At 44.5% G+C, this 19,915-nt stretch overlaps 1 protein-coding gene across 1 annotated transcript in view; it reads left to right on the forward strand.

Moving 5' to 3' along the window:
* Positions 1–19,915, forward strand: part of SEMA5B (semaphorin 5B) — a 275,812-nt gene that overhangs the window by 229,272 nt on the left and 26,625 nt on the right. The window contains exons 14-17 of the mRNA XM_072874250.1: positions 7,351–7,468; positions 13,570–13,751; positions 16,877–17,020; positions 18,538–18,685. Of these exons, the coding sequence (XP_072730351.1) occupies positions 7,351–7,468; positions 13,570–13,751; positions 16,877–17,020; positions 18,538–18,685 (592 nt within the window). The remainder of the gene's footprint in view (positions 1–7,350; positions 7,469–13,569; positions 13,752–16,876; positions 17,021–18,537; positions 18,686–19,915) is intronic.

Below are 19,915 nucleotides of genomic sequence, written 5' to 3' on the forward strand. Positions count from 1 at the left end.
TGTCTAGTGTCTTTTACATGACAAAATACCAAAGTACTATAGATCTATGGGAACACTCCAGTCTACAAAGGGGTAGGGCTGGATTTCAAGAATATCCATTTACTTAAGTGATGTTGTCTCTTGTTAAAAAGTGGAATGGACATTGTTCGATGGTGTTTTTATAACTACATGGGAAAAAGCAATGGAGAATATGTTGATAGGACCATTTTGCCCCTTATGCAATGTTAAAATAGCCCTGCATTGGACAAGAGATGTGTTAGATCCTCAGGGTGTAGTAGGTGGTCTAATATTTATTTGCCTTTTCCAACATACATTAATCTACAAGGGCTCTGTCTAGTTGAATCTACATCTTGTTGAGCAGAAAATAATTACCCAGAGCTTAACAAAATCCAACTTTCACAAAGGAGCTGCTTGAATATGGATTACTTTGTGCAGCCTGGGTGACAACTGTAGACTGTTTTCAGGTTTCTTTATCATCACTCACATTTCTTTCTAAGTTTTCTGCCTTTGCAGCTTTCTTTCCCTTCCTAAGTTCCCATTTTAGCATAATTTAGCGTAATTTGTGTTCTGAAATCATCAGCATCTTGCAGAGGCTACGTAAAGCACCTATCTGCATCCTTTGCAGTGGATTTGCTCTTGCCTAAACCACCCTTTTTCCTGTATCCACCTACACCGGCAGACTACAGGAATTTGCCATGTTCACACAGAAGTCTCAGATCTGCGACCACAGAGCAGAAACGCAGGAGCAGAGCACATCTTAATCTGACAGCCGCCTCCAGACACTGACTGACACAGGGCAGAGACAGGGAATAACACTTGAGTGCACTGATTTGCCCAAGTTGCCTTTCCAAAAGGATGTCTGGTCCCCTCTGCCTCTTTCCATATGGCAGCCCTGGGGGGCATGTTTTCTTAAGGCTCAAAAGCCTGCCGAGGCTAGGAAGCAGTTGTGCTTTGCAATCCAGACAAACATGCCCTGCATTCAGGAATTCCTTCTGGCTATTCCTTTCATTAGGACTTTAATAGTATCCGAGTTTTCTTGCGGATGACTGATCCCATCACTGGTAGTCAGAGGCCCTCTGTACTTCTGTTTTTATTAGAGGTCAGTTTTGTTTGGCACGGTGACAAGAGTTTCTAATAGTGTTTGTGGAGGAACACTTATTCTTTTTTTTTTAATAACTTGCTTTACTGATGTAAACATAAATCCAGATTTAATCAGGATTTTTCTCAGGATGGCATTAATCTTCATATTTGAATAAATGTAATGTTGTTTTATTTCATGGCTTTAAAAATTAAAATAAACACCTATCCAATAAAGAAGTCACTGTTGCTAAAAGATGATGGAATGGGATGTCAGAAGGTAAGAAATGGAATAGTTTGTTGTGTAGATTGTGCGAGGCCATAATCTATAAACCACAATCGATTAAAGTGATATTGAAAATGGTAGGGCAGGAGGTGGAAACTAGCAAGCCAAGGTCCCTGATGTGGAAAGGAAAATGAGGTGAAACTGCCTCTGAAAATCCTCTGTCTGTGCACTGTTTCTTTCAAATAAGTTACATGTGTTTGGCTCATAAATGGATTGCAGTTTTAGAGGTCGTTTTACACCATGGCTTTAATTTATGCATTCAAAACAAATCATGTGCAGAGCAGCAATCACTGATGCTAAGCATGTGCGGGTGATAAATTACACACGCACACAACACATGCACACTTCAGCTTCTCTGCCTCTGCATCCAATATCAAATGCCAAAATACCAAACCTTGTCTGTCCAGATTAACATCAACTGTAGCCCTCACAGTGGTGGTACCTGTGAGCTCTAGTATGCTCTTCCCGAGTAGTGCCCTGCTGCACAAATAGCCCCGTTAATTGCTTATGAAGTACATGGCTACTTGTCTTGAGGAAAGGGCAGTAGCATCTGGCACGGAATATGTTGTATTCACCAGCTGAGAAATGAAGCTGCTACTTGACCAGCATCTGACTAAAGCAGCTCGGTTCCACTTGGCTTCTCTTCTCAGTGGGGAAAGATAATGGATTTGTACAGATCACTAACTCATCGCTGCAGTTTGAATTTTTAAAGGTATCAAAATTAGAGGGATTGTTTGAAGGTCTGGTGCTTTTTTCCCCTTTCTAATCTTATTTTCTTAAGCCACAAACATCCTTTTGATTCTTATTCTTCTCTTTTCATGCCATCTGGCTTTAGGGAAGACAGAAGTCCGCTCTTCCTTGCACGGGCTATTGAGGTTGTCAGTAATTATGATTTGGTTGGCTGGAAGCTAATATGATTATTTGTTTAGTTCATCCCCTCTGCAGGTTGATAGCAATGGGACAGTAAGCTAACCTTGTCAGGGAGTGCCTGTCTGCCAAACACAGCCTCATGCTTGCAACTAACAGACACAGCTAAAACCCCCTTATTGCTTGCAAAGGGCTGTTTCCTCGGAGTTAACTGCTCAAAGAGTGCAACGAACCAGTGTGAAGTTCTGAGGTCTCACTCACCAAAAGAGCAAGGTGAACTGCTGTGCTGCCCATGCTCCTGAGATGCTGAGCACAGATGAGCATTTCTCAGTGCCTTGCGGGACCAGGCTTATAAGTGTTTGGACCGCACCAGTTGATAGTGCTGCTATCTCTGTGCCTCTAATGAACTAACTGTTGATGCCCACAGGGGTTTAAAGGACTAGGTGCTATGACACTTACCGTATCTCCCTGGCGAACGTCATGTTCACTGCAGGTTCCAAACTCATCAGCAAAAATGCAGAACCCTCTCCTGGCACAATGGCAGGGATTAGTGAGCAAACACAGTTTGGGAAGGGAACCTCTCAGTCTTTGGGTCTAGAGCTCTGCCTCTGCAGATCATCACGTCCTGTTGTTCCATTCCTATTTGCTTTTAGTCATCAAAAAGGAGTGAGAAAGAGGCAAATGAAAAGAGAGGGAATGAAAACCAGGAGAGCAAGCATGTCTTGGCAGATGAGAGGAGCAGGGTCCTTCAGTGTGAATGCTCTGGATGACAGTTTTGTGGCTTTTAGTACAAAATGGCATTTTTGTGTGTCTTCTGTCTGATAGTAAGAATGGGAAGAAGCTCTAGTAATTCTTTCTTTCCTTTGGTCTGTCAAAGCCTAATCTCTTGGGTCTGATTCTATTGATTTGATGATCCATTTATTACACAGCCTAAAGTTTTAACTCTCAGGGAAAAACGACCAAAAGATGAAGTTATCTAGACCCAGAGCAAATTAAAGTGGGAATGAAAAACTTTTGAACTACAGATGTTTAAGCTTTAATGAAGATTCTGAAAGGAGACATCATTCAGGCTATTACAAAAAAGGAGATCTTGGGCAGGACCAGCATCTTGGAGGCAGAAGCCATTTTACAGCACATGCTGTTAGTGAAGGCTCAGTACCGCCAGGCTTCAAAGGCCCCATAAAAACTCTTTTGAGTCATAGGTAAGAGCTTCCATTGACTGCAGTGGGCTGTGGATAGTGCCCCACTTGCTGAGTCTTAATCCTTTGTGTTATCCCAGATCACTGCTGTAGAAATGATTGCAACAGCCAACAACAGGGAGGCTTACAGCTCCCAAACAGCAGCCAGCAGGTGAGCTCTTATGAGTAAGAACTTATTTTCATGCAAATGTCCTTGGTAAGTGAGAATAAGGAACTGAAGGAAAAAATACCTTGAATAGGAGATACAAATGGAATTGTTTTTCAATTGAGCATTTTCAGTGTATGCCTTTATGCCTCAGATAAGACATTTATTGTGAGGCAATGAATTAAAGTGAATCGCTATTGATAGTAATGCCCTGTCATAATAAATCCAACCTCTCAGATATCCGTCAAGAGGTATTCTCCTGAGTCCTCAGCGAATGTGCTACCGTTAGTAGGTGGCCAGAGGGGAACTCGGGGCATGGACCATGTGGTATCATCACCATCTTACTTCCACAAGCATCCCACTTTGTGGGATTTCATTAACTAAGTCATTAGCATTAATATAGCCAGTGCTAACCTGCTGTGCTCAGGTAGTCTTCTGGGATAACGGGTTCCCTCTACCTGTGTGAATTATGATGGGAGACGATAGTGTGTCATCAGTTCCTTGAGGCGTTCCCAGTCTGCCGCTGAGGAGACCTAAGTGTGGTTGTTCCCTGTATGTATGGTATGAAATCTGGCCCCACTGAGCCAATGGCAGAAGTCCCATTGCCTTTGAAACATCAGAATTCCATTATAGCATGTAAACTCCTTTGTATCTTATTTCACAGTATTTACATATTGTCCTGTGAGACTTCGGGTCCCGCAGCCTGTGTGAGACTTTTCAGTGGTATCATAATACGAAATGGTATTTACACATAAACATTTCAATTTATTTTGTGTTCTGAGCACAGGGAAATGCTGTGATATCTTTACATTTTCCACACCGTGGTGCCTGATCTACTAAGAATGACAGCATATTTCTAAAGCATTTTGATCTGTGCGTGCATGTATGCATACATATATTTGTCTTTTGGTGTGTGTTTGCTGGTGTGGTTTTATCTTTTAATGAAATAAAGAGGGATATATATTCTAAAGATATTGTAAGGATATAAATTAGGGTGGATTTTGAAGTGTTCACTTAAAGTATTTGCCAGAAATGTTGTTCTCTTGCAGTAACGCACATTGTAATGCTTTTCCTGCTTACAAAAGGAAAAAAAATGGAGCAAATTGGGTGTAAGTAAATACATCCCTCCTCACCCCTAAGTGTATCGCTGTCAGCTGGTGTAATAGGTTTCTCACCAGAGTTGAGGCAGATGAGTGGGCTCTGAGTCCTGAAGTGAGGCAGACAGCATAGCTATTTTGTTTTTAGATTTCAAATGGTTTTGAGGGCCTGCCATCAGATGGGGAGAAGTCCCAGGCTTTGATGGTTGTTAAATTACAGAGTGTGCGATTTGACAACCCAGCGGAGCCCGGGCTGGGTAGGAATTCATTACACCCAGGATGCAGAGCATAGGGACGGCGCAGCACGGGATGGCTGTAGCTCCCCGCCAACAAGCACGGCACCGGGCTTTTCCCGGGGCCCAGCATCATGGCTTTGTGGCAGCTCTGCAGCTCGGTTACTGATGGCCCATCAGCTGGGGGTCAGTGGCGGCGGCAGGGGACTGTGGGCTGTGATTCATTGAGTGCACCGTTAGGGATCTGTAGCTCGCCCCTCGCAGCCAAGAGCAGCACATTAGCTACATGACATATGTTATGATAGTGCCAGCAAAGTGGTCAGTGCCTAACCGGGATATATTGCAGCCTGCGGAGTGGCTGAGGGCTGCAGCACAGAACATATGGAGATTATTTTCTGAATTTATGCAGCACATGTTTTCCTATAAATTAAATTCAGAGAAAATGTGTATCATAATAGGGTGATGCTCACAACAGCCTTCCCTGTTATGAATTACAATGACCTCTCTCAGCTTGCTGGGTGCCCAGCAAAATGGATTCATGCGGTTGGAAACAATAGCATGTACGTGGTGTCAGGGTCTGAAAGCCTGACCAAAAGGCACTCTAACTAAAAGCAGGGGCTTTTTTCTTTTTTTTTCCCTCCTCCACTGCTTCTCTCATTCTTCCCTCTAGAAACCGCCCAGTTTCCTCCAGAAGGGCCGAGTTCCCGAGAGGGTGGGCAGATGCCGCAGTGTCCGCTCAGTAGGGAACCGGGTGCTGCCCTTGCCGAGGGGCTGCTGGACGGCAGTGGCAGCTCTGGACGTGGTGGCAGCCCCACTTCATGGATGAGGGCGGTGGGGGTTGCCAAAACAGCAGGATGGGGGTCCTTAGCAAGAATAATGGGTAAAGCACCACGTGCCCCTTCTGTGTCCTTGGACTGAGGATCCCGAGTCTTGTCTAGGCAAATATTTGATGTTCTGTTGCCTGGGGCTGGGACAAAATCATCTTCGCCTTTTCCTTGGGTGTGCTGAAGCAGCTGAAGGAAAAATGTGGTAGAGACAGTCATTGTAACTACCTTCCTAAAGCATGAAAGATAAAGTTATGTTCCTTACAACTCTGTGTGTGAAATCTTTAGTAGAGGAAATGTAGGAGCTGCCATGTAGGAGCAAACTGGAACTCATAATTAAAATATAAGTATATACATGTGTGTTTTATATATATAAAGCAATGGGTACCAGACAGCAAAACAGTCTAGGGTTTGCTTTGGGGCAAATCGCTGTGGAGTCAGTACAGACTGATAGAGTGTTTTCAGCTGTGCTTAAGGGACTTGCTTTTTCATTTGCGGCTGATTACAGGCTAATAGGATTTCAAAGATTTCTGGGAGGGAACAGTTCACATCTCACTGCATTTGATTCTTTCCTTTTTTTTTATGTTTCATTTATCATACTGATACCTACCCTTAGAATAAATTTTATTACTCTCCTGTTTAACTTCTTGAACTGAATTTTTCCCCTTGGTCCCTTGCTGCTGTCTAATTGTCAGTTTTCAAATCATTTGGGACTTTTGGAAAGATCCTATCAGCCTTTTATGTGATAGAAGAGAATGGACCATTGGAATAAAAAATAATGTTGCGAATCTTTTTAGGTTTAGTCCTCTCTTCTTTGTCTTTCACTAATACATGTATGATGTGGTTTGTACTGTTATGTTTTCTTAACGAAAATTGACAATTAGAAAGCAGCTCATGGGAACAACCAATACAGCTGAATTTTATCGGTACAGACTAATTCTGTGACTGACCTTCTCTGTTTAGCGGCAGTAGTCACCCTAGTTATTTTTCTTTAGCAGCTCACATGTTGGGAACACACACTTAGCCTGTAAATATGGATTCAGGAGGAAAATGAATACAGCAGTGTTCAAAGCAGCCAAAAGCTTAGAAATAATGTTCTGCTGTGACTTTTCCAAACTGACATCTTGGTGTTGGGATTATAAATGAAACCATTGTTCCAGCAAAGGCCAAGACTAATAGAAAGCCTTTATTACTGGTCCATTGGCTAATTCTGCTTGTCTAACCCCTTTGGATGGACACAGTGTCAGAAAACATACTCACAGAGGTTGCTTTGTGTGAGATTTGGCCTGCTGAGTGATTACATGGGGGCACAAAGATATCTCAATGACAAGTGTTCTTTGACTAAAATTTGTAAAGTCATTTTCTTTCCCTAGGCCTTGGAGAGGAGTGAACTGATTTTTAATCTCCAGCTTCTATGAATGATATTTGCTTTGTGTCCTATCACCCTTCTATTCAGCCGTTCTCCCCTTCCAAGCAGGTAAACCTCTGCTTAGAAGAAATTGTTTCTTCTGCTGAGCCTCGGTGCAGTTGACAGCTGTCATATACAAGTGCTATACTTGAATGCATGTCTTTAGAGCTAGACAGTCTTAAAGAGCTTTAATCTTTTCTCTTTGCACATGCAGGGAATGCCTAGGAGCCAGAGACCCCTATTGTGGCTGGGATAACAAGCAGAAGCGATGCACCACCATTGAGGACAGCTCCAACATGAGCCTGTGGACTCAAAATATTACTGAGTGCCCAGTAAGTGGAAGGAGTGGAAATATTTTATATATACTGGTGTGTGAATGTGCGCGTATGTGTAGAAGGGAGAGGGAAAGTGAGTGTGTGGCAGCCTGATGGGGGCTGGCTGTTAGGAGAGCATGGAGAGCCCAGTGGCACACGCTTCCTCTAGTATCTGTGCACAGTCTCTTGTTTAGACCACAGAGACCCCAAATGTATTTGTTTGCTCCAAAAGGGGGATCCCAGAGCAAATTCAGTCCTCCTCACGCCCACCCATGCCTTGAGTGAAGGAGACTGCATCATGCTGTTGGGTTACTGCTGAGAACCATGTAAGCCCCAGATGAAACCTGAGCTTTCTCAGGGCTGCTCCACTGTCTGCACCATTTCCTTGGCTTCCCTGCAGGTTGGGGAAATTGGAATAGCTCAGGTACAGCATCCTCAGGCAGCATCCAGTTCATTTTCCTCTTGGATCCCTGAGCTGGGCCCAGGAGACGATGCTGTTGAAGAAGTCTTGCACTGGCAGGAAGAAGCTTCTAGGGAGCAGCAGAGAAATAGGGCACGCATGGATGGTTTGCAGAGGGAACAAAAAGATACAGTATGTACTAGAGAACACAAGGGAAGGGGAGAGTGTAACCAAGAGAGGGATGAAGAGGAAGAGAGTATTGGGTTCTAACCTCACTTTAGCAGACCAAAGACCAAATCTACGTAATATTTCAAGGAGATGGTCTTCTTTCCTTGCCCTGGTCTCCATCAGATGCAGCAGTTAAAAAAAAAAGTGTCTCTGCTTGAATCAGTTTGAGTTGGCTCTCCCTCCCTCCTCTGACGACAGTACCCAGTTCCTGGCTGTGATCCCCAGAAGCCGTCTGGCCAAATGCAATTCCTGCTGCTTGCACCATACCTGTGAGGTGGTTGGGGATGAAAACCAGTATTATTAAATAAATTGTAGTGTGTGAGGGCAGGAGAAATTCTCATTAATGTCCATTGTTATTATCTAACATCAATTAGCATGTTAATACTGCTAAGTCCAGTAGATCGAGAGAACGGCCTGGATGGGTCATATCTTCAGTATGCTATTTCTGTCTGGAGGTGCTGGGATGTTTATTCCCCTTATCTTCCTTACTTCTCAGATATTTTCCTGGGAAATATTAGTCATTACTTTAATCCATCCTCAGCTTGGCAGGCTTAAGTTTTTCACTGCTGGATTCAGAGGCTTGTGTGTTTATAACCCTCCTGTGTTGAACTGGGATGCAGTGCTTCTTGATTGCCCATGCTGTTATCTCATCCTGCTTAATGCCTGTGTCTGTTGATAGGTGTGTGAGGTGTTAATCCTGTAGTTCGAACATGTCTGCTGTGGTGCACACTGGGGAACAGGCTACTCCAGATCATTGTTTCAAGGTCATAAAAATCCAGCGCAGAATATTCAGGAGCTTTGGCTGTTCTTGGGTTGCTAGTTTTACATTTGGTTTAGCATTTCCATTGGAGATTATTTTCCGTTTAGGTGCTCTCATTCTGGTGCATACATCAGCCTTGTGCTCTTTGACTGACGGGCTGCCAAGCTGTTTAAAATCCATATGCAAGTGCTTTCTTTTCCTTTCTCCTCTGCCCCTCACCGGAATGAATTGACCTCTGGTGTGGATTGGGATGGCTCATTTAAGCACCTACATCAGCAATATCCAAGTATTTCCTTGTGTTCAGTGCAGGTTAAAGGTCGTGGTCAACAGAGGCAAGAGTCTAGGGCAGCATGTGCAAATGACCGCTGGGAAGGTAGGGGAATGCAGTGACCCAATGTCAAATTTCACTGTTGAAAAAGGCCTGTCTGGGACTTCAGTTGGATGAGTTACTGTCTTAAGAATTCCTGGGTTTTCTCACCCCACTTTCCTGGGCCGAGCACCAGGTACTCAGCTGTGCTGGTACAGCTGTATGTGAGATCACTCTCAAGTGTGACATGGTGTAGATTAAAAGCACCCCTCCCAGATAAACCTTTCCTAACCCAGATAATGTCAGTGAGTTCTTCTGCAGCCTAGCTCACAAACAGATGTCCTGGCACAGCTGAGAGACTGGCATGCAGCAACTTTTAAAGCCAGAACTGGCATATTATTGAATTATATCCTACAGGGGCCAGGCATTTGTGTGAGTCAACCACAACACTAACACAACTTGACTGCTGCTCTTGTGCAAACATGCTTGTTCAGAGCTAGTCTGAACATTTTTGTATAGCACTACATTGTACCACTCTCCAGCTTTAATATTAAGGGACCTTAGGTAGATGGTTAATCATACAGTGTTAACATAGTACCTTGGGCAATGGTCAGTCTATGTCATTAGCAGGTAACACCCAGAACCTCCTAAAGGTTTGTTGCTAAGGTCGCAATGTCAAACATTTTAATATTAAGAAATGATAGGACACAAATTGTACATGCTGCTCTTCTTTCCCCTGTATGTGCATGTGTCATATCAGGGAGTCCTGAATACATGACTGTGTGCTGTGTCTTCTTAGACTTGGGAGAAGGGAGTGAGGTGCTTTTTGGTTTTAGGAAAACTGAAAAAAAGCCACATCCTACTTTATAATATCTTACTGATGTCAACATGAGCCACCAGCGGGAAAGGAACTTTAGATTTGGCTAACAAACTCCATTAGCCAAGCTTATGGGGTCACTGTTGATGGTGCTTGGTAAGTCAGGAGCTGACTATTCCCAATGAAGTGTACGGTCCTCCTTATCCCGAGCCAAATGATGCTCTTCCTCACTGGTTTTCATCCCAGTCCCACTCTGTGTGTCCAGCAAACCCCTATCTCAGTCATCTGGCATCTGCTACATGCTACCCCATTTTCTTGCTTATCAGTGCCAGTTTCCCCACGCCTTTTTTGGGATGTCTAGCAGACTTGTACCCTGCTCTCAATTCATGTGGGCTCACCCACTCGGAGCTGCAGTGGCTGGGATAATCCTGCTCTGGCCCACACTGGAGCATGCCCAGTACACAGAGAGGACTTCAAGTGTCAAGATCAAAATCTACTGAGTCTCTGAAAACTGTGAATTTTCCTCCCCACCTCCCAAGGATTTTATACCCTAGGCAGATCTGTATTGCTTTTCATGGAAATTGCGAAAAGGTGTTACAATGACATAAAGTTCAGTTCCTTGCTCTGAACACTAGCTTGTTTCAAGGAAAAGGTTGCTACTTACGGACATTCTTTTTTGCTAGATTTGATTTTAGAAATGTTTGAAATATTTTGACCGAAACTTTGCAAGAATTTTCAGCTTCTATCAGACAGCCAACATGGAAACTTCCAGCTGAAATAACTGAAGCTTGGCGAAGTTATAAGCAGTTGACATCTAAATCCTAAGAGGAAGCATAGATGAATCGAAAGAACAAGGAATGCTTCTAGCCTTATCTGTAATATCAGAATAAACATTGAAAATATCCTGGCAGCAGGGGCAGGAATGGTCAGTCTGAATTTTTAGATCCTGCACTTGAGCCTTTAGATGGTACAAGGAAGAAATGAAAAGGTGATGGGAGTATGGCAGTTTACAAAATATGAAAACTCTGGAATTGCTAGTATTGTCAGGTGAGAGGGCATTTGATCACAGATGTTTTTAAAGATGTCCTCTCTGTCTGATGGGCACTGTGTTGGCTACAAAGGATTTGCCTTGTAAAGCTATTCCTGAAAAAGATCAATGCATATGGGTTTTTATCCCACTTCCCAAGTTTGCTCTTTTGAAGATGGTTTTATGAATTTAAAGATGGAATAATAATCCATATGTAATTTCTTAAGTATAAAAACTTCCCACACTCACAACGTGACATGTTTATAAATCTCAGCATTTCGGTTATGGCTGCTTATTTGTTTAATTTTTGGGTTGCTTCCCAGTATCACTTATGAGCCAATAATTATTTGTCAGCTTTTTTTTTTTTAATTGAAGCCACGGGCCATATCATACCATTGATTTCTGAACAGAACTCCCTGCTGGAATCAGCAAGGCTTTCTGGCTCAAAAATGAATAGAAATGATCCAATACTTGGATTATGACTTTTGTAAGGCAGCAGGAAAAAGGAGATAAAAATCTAGTATTAAATATCTCAAAGTAGTTCTCTTGACTTTTTTTCCCTCTGACTTTTAGCAACTCAACTGTATTGATTTTTGACTGCATGCACATTTAAAACAACAAATTCAACAACAACAAAACTCAGTGTTCTCTTCTCTGGGTATCTTGCCTTGTAACCTGCAGCCCAGAGCAAATTTTTATGATGACATGATAATCTATTGCAAACAAAGGTTTGCAGCAGATGCTTGAAACCCCCCGACTACAGTCTGACGAGTGCAGTAACAGATCTAAATTACTTCCATGTCACTGCTGCGTATTTTTGATGCTGCTGTAGATGGGTGAGAGGGAAGATGACAGCCCACCAGAGGTGCATTGTGAGTGTTTGACGTAGTGCCAGGCTTGGAGAATAAGCACAGAGCAGCGTGTTTCAGACGGTGACTGTTTGAAAGCACTACTCCCGTGGCTGTGGTTGGCTCCCTTCATGGCTCCTGAGCAGGCTCTCAGCCTCTCCGTGCCTCGGTTTCCCTGTCTGTAGAGCAGGAGTTCTTTCCCCCCTGGGGTGGCCCAGGGGACTGATCCTGCTGACGGCAGAGCTCAGTGAAGCATGGCGCAGTGGGGTTTGTTAGCTGGACAAATCTGTCCCTGGCTCAGATTTGGGGCCAGGGCTGTTTGCCAGGGCCCCAGCCTCTTCCTTTCTTCACCCTTGGTTACGTGTGACACCGAGGCCAAATCCAGAATTGCTTTTGCCAGCGGTTTTACCACAGCTGCTGAGCATCCCACCACCCCATGGGTGACACAAGTGGGATGAGACACTTGCTGGCAGCTGCCATCGGTGCTGCCCCACCTGCGAGTGGGGAGGACAGAGCTTGCTGCCAGAGGAGAGTGCATCACGGTGCTGCGCTGTAGCAAGGAAATAGCTGTACCTAGGCAGGGCCAGCTTGGATGTCTTTCTGCCTTGTGTTTCTGAAGTCAGGAGCAGAGGGGAAGCCAGGGCAGGGGTGTTCAGGGCAGCCTCCCAGACACGGTCCAGAAGTTGCTGGATTTTGCTGTCAGAGCTGGTGCCAGCAGCAGCGGTGGAGTGGGCACGAGAAGGCAGCGGTGGCTGGGAGCAATCCCAGGAGGAGCAGGCAGCACTCGTCTTCTCAAGTCAGCCTTGCTGCGAGGAACCTAGCAGCTTGCTGCCCTGGCCCTCGGCTTAGGGCTCACCTAGCAGCACTGGTTAAAACAAGGCACAGGAGAGCAAGCTCTGACACCCTATCTTCTGGAAGGTCTTCACCAGTCCTGGGCTGAAATAGTTCTGTTTCTCATGCTTTTGCTCTGCCGGAACTGCCACATTTTTGCTTTGTCATTACAGCGCACAGGAAACTCGAGCCCCAGCCTGTTTGGGGCTGTACAGGCATGAAGGGCAGAGGAAACAGATAGCAGTGTGGTCTGGTCTATAAATTGCTTTGAGATGAATTCTTGCTCTTTAGCCCACTATGTGATCCTCAGCATTAATTCTAGTCACCACCATCTCCTTCACTTTCTGTCCTTCACCCAGCTTAGCCATTTAGGCTACGGCCGTGTTTAGAAAGGGAGCCAGTTCTTACTGTGTGTTCAGACATGGCCAAACTCAGCAAAGCCCCGGTCCCAGCTGGTCACTATGGTTGTAGGAACGCTAACTCAGAAAATACTCTGCAGGAGCAGTCCCAAGCACTGCGGAGGCAGAAGCGTAATGGAGTGGGGACAGTCAGCACCGGCCGTTGTATTGCTTGAAAGGCTGAAGCTGTGCAGTGTGGGATGAGGGAGCGCGGTGGTTTTGTGGTGTGGCAGATGGATGCTTGTGCCTGCTGTGGTGCTGGCTGGGTCGGCTCGGGTGCCTGTGCGCACACGTTAGGTATGCGGGGTGGAATTTGGAGGGTAAATATTGATGCGGCATTGTCTGAAAACAACCCTCTGTTTTGAATCCTGCTCGCAAGCACAGACAGCTCCCATCTAAGCTGCATCCTAATCCCCCTGGCAGCTTTGTTTGGCATTTCTATTGTGGGGCTGTCTCCAGAAATGTAAACTTGCTGTTAATGACCGTTTTTCTTTTAAAATTAGGTGAAAAACCTGACAACAAATGGAAGATTGGGGCCTTGGTCCCCATGGCAACTGTGTGAGCATTCGGATGGGGACAGCACAGGCTCCTGTATGTGTAGGTCACGTTCATGTGACAGCCCTCGTCCTCGCTGTGGAGGTCGCGGCTGTGAAGGGGCCAGGATCGAGGTCGCAAATTGCTCAAGGTACCTCAGCATCTTTGTGCTTTTCAGGAAGGGAACAAGAGTTGTGTCTGTCCCCAGCTTAGCTCCTTCCTTGTGTTTCTGTGACCATGTTGTTGTATCTTAGCCGAACTGAGGTATGTGAGGTCCAGCTTGAAGTCAGTGAAAAAGGAAGGAGCCCAAGGGCTCTGAGAGAAGGGTCTTCCGCCAGGGCTCTTGGAAGATAAGCACCCCAAATTAGTGTACACATTAACCTTCCCTACACTGTGCCTCGGTTTCCCTCAACTGTACAGTGAGTAGTGACCCACCAGGAGGAGGTGAGTAAGGCAGCAGTAGTTCTTAGCCAACTGAACAGCAATAAGCTAAAAAACTCCAGTAAGCTCATCATTTTTCAGAGTTTGGATTCTGAGGTTGCATTGCCAAAAGAGAGCAGAGCTCCTTCAGAGCAATGCTTGTAAAGACAGGGCCTAGCCTAGCTCCGAGCAAGGCTTGTTTGCCTTGTTCTGCGAGTCTGTGAACTGTCTGCAGCACGCTGGCTAGGTGAAAGCAACAGATCATCGTCTGGCAGTGAGTGGTGCTTAGGAGGCATGCCTGCCAGGGACAGCACTTAAACAATGCGCGTAGCTCAGCTTGTGTCGAAGTGCTGCCTTTCCAGGAAAGCCTAAAGCAGTGCTTGAGCAGTATGGAAGCTAAATGTCCTCCGGTCAGGTGCCCAAACATAGCCGCGGTGTTTATGTCCATGTTACCCCACCACCCTCAGACTACATCATGTCATGACTCAAGGAAAGACGATGCAATAGTGTAAGCACTGTTTAACCAGGGTGGGGCCAGCCAATATTTTGGTAAATATTGGGTCAACACAGTTTTTATCTGCTTTATCTTCTCCATAAATGTTCATTCCATTAAGGACAGCTGTCTCTTGACTCCTCCCTGGAGATCAGTGCTGGTCTTGGCACCAAAAATACAGCACTACTCATGTTTTAATTGGCATCTCTCCTTCCAGTTGTGGGCTGTGCTGCCCGAAAGGCGTGCAGTCATTCCTGCCCCCGTGCTGCCGCCGTGGGCTGAGCGGAGCCTTCCCAAGGCAGGCTTTTATGTCAGTGGCAAATGGAAAGCATGCCAGCGGGATGGGTTTCTCAGCACTGCTCTGATGGCAAAAGAGGCAGGAACAGCTTCTAAGAAGGGGATGAAAAATAGATTATTCACTCTTAAGACATAGGAAAACAGCATGAAAAATAGGGACATCTGGTCATCCTACATCCGCCTCAGCCCTCAAATTTCCTTTAATTGACTTCATATGGCATTGAGATTTCTTTTTGCAAAGAGGGAGCAGGATGCTTAAAGATGAGTTCTATTAGAAAGCTGGAGATCTGAAAATGGAAGGTGTCTTTATTTCTGTTAAAAATCCTGAAACACAACTAGATGCTGAGAATTTTGGGGGTTTTGAGGAATTTTTAGTAGAAATTACTTTCCCTGTTTTGCTGCAATAACAGCAACCTTCCATTTGATTTTTTCTTTTTGTGATTTTACATATAATCTTTCTTTTGGGTTAAGGAGTGGGGAAGTAGTAGGTGGGTTAAAACATGGCAGAATAAGATGGAATAGTAGGATTTTTATAGAAGTGAGTTTCTTGTTCTTTGACCTTGTTTGGGACGGGAGAGGGGAAGGGAAGGAGGCAGAGGGATGAGAGAACAAGAGGAGGAGGGGAGAAATATCTAACAGGGTTCTGAAATAAAGCTGCCAAGAACAGGCAAGAGTTGATAACAAATACAAAAACTGTGAAGGGCAATGTGGGTTTTAACTTTCATCCTCAGCCGTGATTGGTGCTATGCCAGAAAATATTTCTTGCCAGCAGTGTTATTAGTTCAGTAAATGCTTTGAAAATTAACATCTGTTTTTGAGCTTAGCTTTCAAGAACCAGAGAGCACCTGAGTTGTTTTTTTGACTAGACTTTTTAGAAAGGTTTTTCTTTATTAAAAAAACCAAAAACAAATGAGATTTTTTGGCTTAAGGCAGTGAAGTGTCAAGATTAGGCAGTTCCATAAGACAGAGCATTGCCACTGGCTCCATACGAAATGAAACCTGCAGCACAGAAGAGATGAGATACAATTCCTTCTCTCCCGCTCCAAGGTTCAGTAGTGCTGCCAAATCACAGGAAGGTGAGCTTTAATAAATGCAAGATTTTAAAGATGAAAATGTTGGCTTCTGTGTAAGCACGTGGTTGAGTTACCGCATGGCAGCAGCGTCGCAGGAGCCGGCCGCCTGCACGTGCTCAGCCTGTCGCAGGAGTGAGGCACAGAGCATTTGCCAACATCTCTGTCGCTGAGGTGTGAACTAAGGGGTTTTACATCACATTTGCTTCAGGCTAAGTTACCACTGCTCAGCAGAGATGTGATCACTCATTAAACCGTGAAACTCGATCCTGCCTCTGAGCTCTTAATTGCCTTCTGGTTTCTACAGATTTAAGGTCACACTACAGTGATGTCTGCAGGCGGCCATGAAAGCTAGAAGCAACTATTGTTACTTTTAATGAAATTTGAGATTTCCACTTAATAGGATTCAGTGCTGAAGGCTTTAGGAAAACACCAAATATTATGAGGTTTGTGATAAAACCATGGGAGCCGACAGTAGTAATGCTGGAAGAGATTTAAAGCATCACTACCTACTGAATTAGCAGAGGGAAGGGTTTTTTACATCCTTTGGCACAACTAGCATTGGTGAGCCTCAAAACCTGCACTCTTTGTGCAGAAGAGTCTAGGAGATACAACTTCGGGATCAGCCATTGGCTCAGGAAGGGGCGGTTATGAGACATGGAGGAGATGATGGGGGAATAGTCAATGAGAGTTATAGCAACCACACTGTTGCCCAGCAAATCCTAGGAGGCATTTTCAAAATCATTCAATATTGGCTTCATTCTTTTCCTTTCCAATTCTTAGAGACTTCAGTGGGAGGAAAGTTAGGCCAATGCTAAGCACTTTTGAAACTCCCTTTTGTAGATCTCTGCTGATGTAAAGTCTGGTTGAAATGAATAATCTCTTCTCCAGTGAGTTCAGTGATTCCCCCGTCAGTGCCTTATGTGTTTTGTTGTTAGCACGGCATGATGTGGGCAGAGCATTAGGTAACTCGTTCTCTCTCACCCCCTTTGTTAGAAATGGCGCTTGGACACCCTGGTCTTCCTGGGCCCCGTGTAGCACCTCCTGCGGGATAGGCTTTCAGGTCCGCCAGCGATCCTGCAGCAACCCCGCTCCACGGTACGGCGGCAGGGTCTGTGTTGGACAGAGCAGGGAAGAAAGGTAAGAGATGTTCACAATGCTGGGTGTTCACTTCTGTGGTTATAATGTTGGCAGTTGGAAGTGGTGGCTCTTCTCTGAATGCGGATTGAGGCTGTTTGGCTGAATGCACAAAGCGGAAGGAATTCCAGAGCCTGGGAGGGATGAGGTTGCTCACATGCATGGCCACTCTCTTTCAATGAGCCCGTGACCATCAGAGACTTCAGAGCTGCCTCCCCTCTCAGGCAGGACCTTTCAGACCTTCACAGATATTCCTGTCCCCCAAACAGAGGGCTGACCTCTTCAACAAAAGGAGAAGCTGTGCCTGCTGTTAGCAGTGTGGAGTTTATAGATACAGTTACACTGTTCTGATCCACTCCAGAGGAGGCGGTTGAATATGTGCAGCTTTCATTGCCAATTGCACCATTCCTAAGTCTGTATTAATTGTGCTGATGCACCAAAATAAGTTCAAGACAGAATATAGCTTAGCTCGCAAATTCAGGGTTGAGTTTTTGCAGGGCTTTGCATCAGGAAAACATCATTTTTTTCCCCCTCTAAACTAAGCAAATTTCATGCAAAATCACTAAAAGACAATACTTTGTGAACCTACAGAGCCATCTGCACTATTATGCTTCTTCAAGCCCAGACCCTCATAAGACACATGCTTCAAGGCATCCCAATTTGGTTTCCAGATTTGACATTTTATTAAAGGCCACCTCTGCTTGGCACTAGGCTGTTGCATGTCCCTTGAGTGGTCACTTAAGACAGATCTCTCTGCATTTCTCAGAATACAAAGGACAATTCATTTAACTTCCTTAATTCAGGACATTTTAATGTTTAGTTTGATTTGTGGCCATTCAGAACGGTCCTTTTTGGGTTTTAAAGACTACGTCTGAGTCAATTGCAGTCCTGTGTGATTCAATTTGAGAACAATATTGATTAAAAAGCTGAACAAAATTAAAGTTACCTTTTGAAAAGGGAACATGAAATAGCATTAATTTAGGGCCTGCTTTTAGATGCATATAGCAGCTAGTTCAGCTCCAGTTGCAAACACTAGTTTTTTAGAGTCCAAGCAGCAGTAAGGGCCAGATCATATGAAGAAAGATTGTGAAGTGTTTAGCACTTGCCATTAGTGACAGATGACTGTTGAGTTGGCCTTCCATTAGTCATCCCATTGAAAATATTTACCATCCACTCTCTCTCTTTATGACACATGGGCTTCAGCTTATGAGCTCTTTTGTGAATTCAGTGCATAAAAGTTATGAGCTTAGAGCACTTTCAAAAGCCTGATCTTGACCATTTATTCCAACAGTCTCAGTGAGCTCAGCCTGGTTAACCACTCCCCGTTCTGTACAAAGGGTACAGTTCTCTGCCATGAACAGAAATATTGCTAATCTGACTGTTGTGTCAGCCACCTTCTGGCTTTCTGTGCATGCATGAATTGCACCCAAATGCAGTGTGCAGTCTTGTGTCCATCACCATTTTGTCCCTCGGATGTGCTGACATGGATGTTTTTTGAGCAATGCACTTTCTTCTTTCAGATTCTGTAATGAGAACAGTCCGTGTCCATTACCGATTTTTTGGTCTTCATGGGGTCCTTGGAATAAATGTAGTGTGAATTGTGGTGGAGGGATTCATTCAAGGCAGAGGTCCTGTGAAAATGGAAATACATGTCCAGGCTGTGCTGTGGTATGTATTGTTTATTGACATTGCGTAAGGGGCACCTATTGACATATAGCATCTAGGGACTTGGTATTTAACTCCTCTCTCCATCTTGGTTTTATTTCTCAAGCCAAAAGAAAATTATATCCTCAGCTTTTGCTGGAGGGGATGCTGAAATGAACTGGGAAGCAGAGAGGTGGCACATTCCCAAAGTCAATGAAGTGGGTGTGAGAGGTGTGTGTGTATGTGTGTGTGTGCATGCGCATGCAGGTAAGGACAGACTGGCGTACAGAGGACTTCCTTTAGGCCTCTGAAAGCTTAGATATCAAGTCCTTTACCTGAAAGCACTATACATGTTTTTTCTTCTGTCCCACTCCCGAGGATGATCCTACTGAGTCAAGGAGGCCCTACATCCATCAGAAATGAGCGTCACTATCATACCTGAGTAAACAACAGGTCAAACACCTAGTTAACCCATCAGCGAGGCAATGGCTACCCATTTTCTCTCTTTATTTTCCCTTTCCTATTCTGGCAGCTGTTTCATGCAGCTGTTTTAATTAGTTTTATGAAGAGTTTTCTTTCCGTGTAAGCAGATTTGATCTGGAACCTCCCATCTGTTCACAAGCTGTTTGGCATTTACTCTAGAATCATAAAGTCCTGAAGCATTACATTTCTTTCCCTCTGCCAGAAAAGGCTGGTTTATTTATTTATTTTTAAACAAGAACGCAATGTTTGTCACTGGATTCCTCCCACTAGCGGTAGGAATTGTAAAGAACCCAAATCACTCCATCCCCATCCAGCCAGAATGTTGTCTGTACTCAATGGATGCTCTACACCAAGGGTGGCAAATGGTTCATAGCCCTCACTAGAGAGTTCAAAAAGTCAACCAAACAAAAATAGCTGTAAAAAGAGATAATCTAAAGCCATCTTAAAAATAAAACAATAAACTTTTCAAGGAATACACCTTACTGACATTTTGTCCTCATGGGGCTCCTCTAGGCTGACCTGAGAGCAGCATCTCAGGGTCACAGCAGAAAACTTGTTTGCTGTTATTATTATCTATTGCCTGAATTATTCTCCTGCCCATAATGTACCAAGGTTTCGAAGCCCCGCAAGACTTTGAGTCAGCAAAGAAACACAAACCTGAGGGAGACATAAAAATAGCAAGCATAGTTCACCCTTGAGGTCCACCTGAAGCTAAGCACCACCACCGCCTCCATAGTCACCACATTTTGTGCTATGCCCAGCACTGGCTTG

Source organism: Ciconia boyciana, chromosome 10 (genome assembly GCF_034638445.1).
Source record: "Ciconia boyciana chromosome 10, ASM3463844v1, whole genome shotgun sequence".
Lineage (NCBI taxonomy): Eukaryota > Metazoa > Chordata > Aves > Ciconiiformes > Ciconiidae > Ciconia > Ciconia boyciana.